The sequence below is a fragment of the Nicotiana tomentosiformis genome, chromosome 3, assembly GCF_000390325.3.
Source record: "Nicotiana tomentosiformis chromosome 3, ASM39032v3, whole genome shotgun sequence".
Lineage (NCBI taxonomy): Eukaryota > Viridiplantae > Streptophyta > Magnoliopsida > Solanales > Solanaceae > Nicotiana > Nicotiana tomentosiformis.
Window position 1 is genome coordinate 150,773,596 of NC_090814.1, and position 7,579 is coordinate 150,781,174.

General features: G+C 34.5%; 1 protein-coding gene across 2 annotated transcripts; it reads left to right on the forward strand.

Moving 5' to 3' along the window:
- Positions 1–3,541: 3,541 nt before the first annotated feature.
- LOC104118243 (NDR1/HIN1-like protein 6) lies at positions 3,542–4,846 on the forward strand. Of its 2 annotated transcripts, none has more exons than XM_009629449.4 (3): positions 3,542–4,139; positions 4,380–4,472; positions 4,638–4,846. In XM_009629449.4, exons 1-3 carry the CDS (start codon positions 3,567–3,569, stop codon positions 4,701–4,703), a joined length of 732 nt encoding a protein of 243 aa, XP_009627744.1. In that variant the 5' UTR covers positions 3,542–3,566; the 3' UTR covers positions 4,704–4,846. The 2 variants fall into 2 exon arrangements, with proteins under 2 accessions (XP_009627744.1, XP_009627745.1); XM_009629450.4 differs by having other exon boundaries at positions 3,542–4,133.
- The last annotated feature ends 2,733 nt before the right edge of the window (positions 4,847–7,579 follow it).

Genomic DNA, 7,579 nt, shown 5'->3' on the forward strand with positions numbered 1-7,579 from the left:
AACCTACTATCCTACCATATGTGGTGTTTCTCCATGCCCTTCATCCTTCCAAACTCCATAAATCAGCAGCACAATAGGCCAACACGAGTGCACTACAAAATAGTCAACTGAAAGTGTAATAAATCAAACTCACGACTTCCGATCACTGTCCCGTGATTTCAAACTATTAGAAAACAAATTTATCAACCTTTCTTGATATATAAAAGCTTAAATACAGAAAATAGACATTTTCTTAACTATGAAGTACTTTCCAAAACTTAAACTACAAAGAAAAAGAGAGGCGATATAGCGATACTTACGTTGTAGGGATCGTTCTAATGTTATCGCTTCTTGATTTCGTATCCGGGATATTAATCTTCTTTGAAACCCTAGAAGAGAGCTTAAGGATATGTTTATTGGTGTTCTATGGTCGTGTGCTCTGGAAAAATGAAGATAATGACAACCTAAGACCTTAATATATCAACTTTTGAAAAGTCAAAGGGGTGCCAGCTTGGCACTCTATCACTGGCCCTTCTTTCGATGCTTATATCTTGTTATCTAGATGTCGTATAAACAAACGGTTAATACCGTTGAAAACTACATTCCAAGATCTTCAATTTGGTATATAATATGTTCCAAAATACCTCATATAACACACGAAATGTATTGCTCAGAAAGCTTTAGTGACACATCTACTTGTCACCTATGCAGTCTACGCAGTCTCACGAAACTGCAAATATCTCTCTACTCCGATGTCGTATCGACGAATGGTTTAAAGAGTTAGAAACTAGACTCGTAGATATTCAATATGATATATGTATCATCCCGTAAATCCAAGTATATTGGGAGAAAAGCTCTGCTACATTTGACATAATATTCAGCACATTTATGAATGTAACTTGTGATGACCTTTGCCAACTTTTGTTCCACAACTTGCTTGACTTCAAAACGTAACAAACGACTATCATAAGCCAAAAATAAATCATAACATAACCTCCTTATCACATTAAGAACCTTAATCTCACCCCAAAGTGCATGTTATATCATTCCAAACTTATCGACTTTCGACGTAACTTATTTTTTGTTTAGCTTTTAAGCTTTTTAATCCTCTTGGTACTTGTTATCCACGATCTTAGAGAATTGTAACCTCCATGGTAACATTATTAACTTACTTTATATACTTTTCAAAGATAATTTCATTTATGAGTTTACATCAATTGACTTACGACGTACTCTTACGTACGAAAATATGAGTTGTAACAGCTTTTACCCCTTAAGCTTTTAAGACCACAAGTTTCAAAAGTCTTATTCTTTTTTCTTAAACTCCGTGCCGAGTCAAATTACCTCACCTAAATTGAAACGGAGGGAGTAGTGATTACATGTGTTTAATAACGGAAATCGCAATATTGAATTGTTTTTAATTTCACTATATTAAATACAGTTGTGTTCTAACAACAAAAAATCAAGAAAATAGGGTGTATACCATTATATTCAAATCGACTGTATACATTGTATTTAATTCTTATATATTTATTATTATAGATTGTATTCAATTCACCGTATTTAATTCGATTGTATTCAAAAAACAAAAAATCACAAAACACAGTAATATTCAGCTGTATTAAAAAAATATAGACCTTTGGAATGCATAAATACATGCGAAAAAATAATATATTTATACAAAAATATAATGTACTTGAGTGTATTTGTATCATTGTGTGTGACTAAATAGCAAGGAAGAGAATTCGCCGGAGATGGCATTTTTCGACTAAGCAAAATATTGTATACATTGTATTAAAATTAAAAATGAAGACGAACAAAAATCTGGCTTTCAAATCTTCTCCAGCGTAGCCATGGACAGATCTGTTCACCTAAGAGGATGAGCCAATAGTGGATGAAGACGCCGAAGATTCTGACTCATAGTTATGTAGAAATTATGATTCATCATTTTAAAAACTTTTTCCCTATTATTCATCTAACGATTATGTTGGTGTACACACTGTAGATTGACTGAACATGTAGAAGTATTTTTAATTGCAGTAACCTTAGAGGATTCGACCAGAGAATTCACGCTTAGATGCAGGTATTTTGCTCGAAGAGAGAGAAAACGAAGATAGAGCGAAAGAAGATTTGTGCTGATATTTTGAGAGAGAATCGTGTGTTAACTGAAAGAAAAAGAGAAAAAAAACATAAATAGTGTATTTCACGCCTCAATGGTAGTGTATACCATAAATACCTATTTTCCTATAAAATATAAAAGGTAGCTATAGAAAATAACATTTTAAAATAGTTTTGGTTTATAATAAATAGGATGTATACCTTTGCTATAGAAGTGTAAAATTTCCTTTCAGATAAGTCTAGAATATGGCATTATAAAGATAAAATGGGCTCTTTAATTCCTAGTAAATAATGACATTGGCCCAAAATGTTTCAAAAATCAAGGAAATGTTTCATTGATTATCCCATTGATTACAATGCCACAAATAAAAAAAATCGAACACGATAATTTGCATAGCATGGCTTTTAATTTCTGATGTCATTATTTCTAGTTTCTCCGTGTTAATCTAGTGAAGAAACTTTTGCCTGAAAAGGCAATTGAGCGAATTATTCTTTTTTTGGCAGACAAATTTAACTCATTAAACTAACAGGAACAAAATTTAAATAGTGGCCTCAAAGAAGACCAATTGCGCAAATGCCAATATTCGCACAAATTTCAAGCACGAGAGCTCCCACCCTGGCAGGGCGAAGTGCATAAGTATGTACTTTTAAACCTGTTATTTAAAATATATTTATAATTTATAACGTATTTAAATAGCCAATTCATTTAAATTTCAAGAATAAATATCCTGAATTTTTGTATCCTATTTTGTTGAGCTGTTAATTTGAAATTTAGGACTTAGTGTCCCAAATTTTTTAATAGCTAATTTGAAATTCAGGACTTAGATTTGAATTTTTAGATACAAATTTCGAACTTTAAGATAGAATATTCTAAACTTTGAGCGAATTGACTAATATTACCATATAATATTGTAAACTGTGGCTACCCGGTGCCATTTCCATACCATGGCTGGCCTGGCCCAACCCATTACCTCACCTCTCTGACCTCTTAGGCCTTAAAAGGTGGCGGAAAAATAAGGGCAACAATCAATTTTAGTCTCCGGTCGAAACTCTTTACTTCCGGTAAAAAAAGATTGTATATTTTTTGTATGTAAAAGAGCAAAAAGATTATATATTTTTTGTATCTAACATACATAAAATGTATATATACACAATAATGATATATTTTTCAGCTATTATTTTGAGAGCGGCTATACAGTGCTATTTTTCGGGGAAAAAAATAACTAAGTTGTGTAAAGTTACACTTTGAGAAAGTCTAGAAAAAGCAACACAAAAACGAAGAGAAGAAAAAAACAAGTACTTAGTGTTTGACTTTAGTACAAGAAAGGAATAGGATCAGTAAGACATTGCTACAAAGAAAAACATCACATTCCTCCTTCCATCTAAAGGCTTCACAAAATTTATTAAGACAAATTACCTAACCCCATTTAACTAAACCATACCAAAAATTATGTGCTTCATTTCTTGTCATGGATATTTCACCTATACCAGCTTTTAATCGTTCACGTTTTCAAGAATATTATTTTCAGACTTTTTCCTTCAAAAAATGCTGCTTTTTCCTTTTCAGCTTCATTTTCTTGATAGCCCTTGTGGTAGTGGTAATTCCTTCCATCATTTTCTTAAGCTTGAAGCCCCAAAAGCCCGTTTTCTCAATCCAAACGTTAAAAGTGCAATCTTACAAGCTTGACGTTTTAAATAACTCAGGCTCCGGCGACCTCCTATTTTCATCGGTCATCTCTCTGACACTGGTTGCGCAAAATCCTAACAAAGTTGGCTTAAGGTATAGGTCGACGCGATTTCATGTGTTTAATGAAGGAGTAGTGATCGGAATGATTCAAGTTCCTGCATTTTATCAACCTCCTTGTAGCAATAACTTAACATTGGAGACTCGAGTAATATTTTATTGCGTGAACGTTACTCAAATTTTGTCTAACATTTCATTGCAACAGAAGAGTTCGACAAAAAGTGTTACCTTGGCAAGCATATTGGGTGATGTTGCAGCTCAGGTGAAACTTCTCGATGTCAATTTGCCCAAGGTGAAGGTTTGTTACTTTTTCAAAGGACCATTTCATTTGTGGAGTTAGTTCCTTCTTAATTTTAATTTACTAATAATCCCATTTTTTTACGGGTTACATGTAGTTACGTATATTTTAGATGACTTTAATTTAAAGTTGATAATACAAAAGTTTTTTCGCATCATCACTGTATATATAGATGTTACATTCCTGTAGTAATTGTGATTTTTCTAGTACTTATTGTATTTCTTCATGCAATTTTTGAAGTTGGCCGTGGAGTGCGCCATAAATATTGACCAAAACTATATTAAACTCAGTAACCAAGTGGTGTACAGCGTGAAAGCAGCAAAATATAGTACGGTATGGACGATTATCCTAAGATCAATTACCCTTTCCTTCTAACTAATATGATGTATACAATTTCTGAGAATGTACATTACTTAAACTCTATTTTAAATTGATATTATGAACGGCTCATAACTTTAACATGTTTTTTGTTCGATTTTATTCCTTGGGCGTTTGCAGTTATCTCTTCCAATGAATATCAAGGGAACTTTCTCCAACAAGTGCTCTGCATCTATTTACATCTAACGCGCTGATGATATAGATATACTCCTTATTAATCACAAAAAGTGTGAATGCTATTATTCATTGTTTTCACTAATTATTCTTTTTTTCTTTCATTTTGTGAAGATACAATTTTGGATGAATAGTGTATTCTTATTTGTTACCAAGTCGAATATCTATGTACATACATGATGGTAGGTGTGTACAAAGAAAACCGATAAACCGCACCAAATGATATTTTATGTGTAATAATGGCTGGTCAATATTAATCAAAGCTCTATTTCTAAGGATTAAGAAATTTCAAGTTTATGGTTCGTAGTCTTGTATTTACTCCTATAATTAATTATTGTAGAAGAAAACTATTCGACCCAAAAATATAATCTCCGGTTAAACTATTAAATTTACGTAGTACCAGGCTAAATCTAACTAAGGATTATAACTCTAGGTATTATCCACAAAAACGTGTAGTAGATGGGACAAATTCCGTATATGGTTGATGGCAATAAATGTAAAATACTCTTAAAGCAAGAACATTTAGGGTGATATAACTAATAATAAATGTCAATAAATGACATTTAATTAAATAAAGAGAATGATTTACCCAATAATAAACGGGTGAGAGAATATTTTTTCTGACAATGATGAATGACAGATAGATCCAAGATTCGCATGAACAATCTTCGGATCTGATGGAAAGGTAGCGTATAATATATCAACAAGAATATTTGTAAAAAGGTAATCTTTGTGTTTTAACAAGGGAGAGGGTCTTCTTCCCAAAAGTATTTTTATCAAAATCAATTTTACATGCCCCTATCATTGTCCCATCTTTCTATATATATAGGGGCCGGGCATTTTTCCTATTAAACCCTAATAGTACAACTGCAAGGAATAGTGAATATTCCCTTTTAATACCCTATCTTGACAAATTAGTCGTTACAAGTTTTATCATCAGTAGTCAATCTCGATCTCGACCCTTGGTGACATCTTGATTACTATAACCGTCGATATCTTGACCATGGCTCATGTCGGCACCTCAGCCATTGACCTCGCAGCGTCTTAGGCGAGCTCGACCGATAAATTTATTTAATTCCATATTACGCTAAATATTCCGAAGATGGATTTTGGCCTATACAGTTAGTCTCTCCTCTTATTAAGGCCAAACTCAGACGACCTTGATGAGCGGACTTTGTATGTCGCAATTGACGAAATAAGGCGAGCAAGATGGGTAGCGGCGCTTTAGGCGAGGTGGCGACATGACTTTTTGTGAGCTGCAAACTTTGGGGATATGTTGTTTCAGAGTGACGTCATGACATCATACGTCACTGTGTCGTGACTTCCCGATGCCCTGTGTCGTTTCCCGTGCCTCTGCAGTTTCGATACCTACACTGGGTAATGATAGCTTGATTTTTAGGTCTTGGTGCCTGAAATCTTATACATATGGACCCGAGATCCCTTGTGTTTGTTTTACATACTTGCATTATCGAATCCCCGTGTCTCTTTATTTATTCTCCATATCAAACCCTTGTCTCCTTCTTGCTTCATCACTGTGTATCCGTTCCCTCGGTTATAGTGATTTTAGTTGTTCTCGACTCTTCTGTGCGCAAGATATCCTCTCGAGAATATGGTTAACGCACCCTCTGATTCTAGTATGGCGCTTAACCCTACCCCTTTGGCGGTGCACATGCCTCCTCATGGCGACAGTGTTTCTGTTGCCCCTGAAGATGAGGGGTTCCCTACGGTTGAGGAAATAATTCCTCGTAGGGAAAAGATTAGATCTAACTTTTAGAATTTGCCCGAAGACGACACTGAGGTCTCGGAGTCGACGATGAACGAGGTTGACCTCGCTGCTGTTACACCCCATGTTTTTGTACGTGAAAGTACGTCGTAAGTCAATTGAGATCCTATTTGAAAGTATATAAAGTGATTTAATAATGTTACGTCCCATTTTCGCAAGCCTTTAAAAGTTATCATTCGGGGACAAATATTTCTAAGGGGACATGCTGTTACACCCCGTGCTTCAGACGTCACTGTCATTATAGGATTATCTAATGTAAGCTCAAAAAGGACGAAATCCTTCTACAAGGATAAGAAAGGTTTACTGTCACGACCCCAAATTCCCTCCGTAGGAGGTCGTGATGGCACCTAGTCTCTAAGACTAGGTAAGCCTATCAATGCGGAATAATAATAAATATCTGAAGTAAATAAACTACAATTCAAACAATTTCAATTCCCAAAACCTAGTAGAAATAAATCACAAGCTTCTAAGAATTTATTCTCAATGTGTCTATATGTCAAGGTCTAAATAAAATATAAGGAAATAACATAAAATGATAGAAGGGGACTCCAGAGTCTGCGGACGCTGGCAGATATACCTCGAAGTCTCCGTGCGCAGGTAACTCACTGACGTCTAGGCTGGTAAAATATACCTGGATCTGCACAAAAAGATGTGCAGAAGTGTAGTATGAGTACATCACAGCGGTACCCAGTAAGTGCCAAGCCTAACCTCGGTAGAGTAATGACGAGGTCAGGTGAGGCCCTACTGGAATATAATAATAGCATGATAAAATGTTTATCAATATAGTAAAATAAAATGACATTGGAAATGAATCAAATAGTATGTCACATTTAATGACACCAAATAATTGCAAATAATATCTCGTGGAATCAAAACAGAATTTTCTTCAACTTTATGAAAATCACAACAATTAATCGAAAACAACTATGGCCATAAATCATTATCAAAGGGCACTACTAAGGTACCGCCTCGTAGTCCCAAATTATAAATAATTTTACAATATCTCATTTCCTTATACTATCACTGGAGCATTCACAATTTATTTAAAGCAAGTATTTTTTTTTCCGAAATAGCTTCCCGCGTTTTAGTCACCCATATCACACCG

Coding starts and splice junctions, on each gene's coding strand:
- LOC104118243 (XM_009629449.4), top strand. CDS start 3,567: ATGGATATTTCACCTATACCAGCTTTTAATCGTTCACGTTTTCAAGAA. Junction 4,140..4,379: donor TCAATTTGCCCAAGGTGAAG/GTTTGTTACTTT, acceptor CAATTTTTGAAG/TTGGCCGTGGAGTGCGCCAT. Junction 4,473..4,637: donor AAGCAGCAAAATATAGTACG/GTATGGACGATT, acceptor GGGCGTTTGCAG/TTATCTCTTCCAATGAATAT.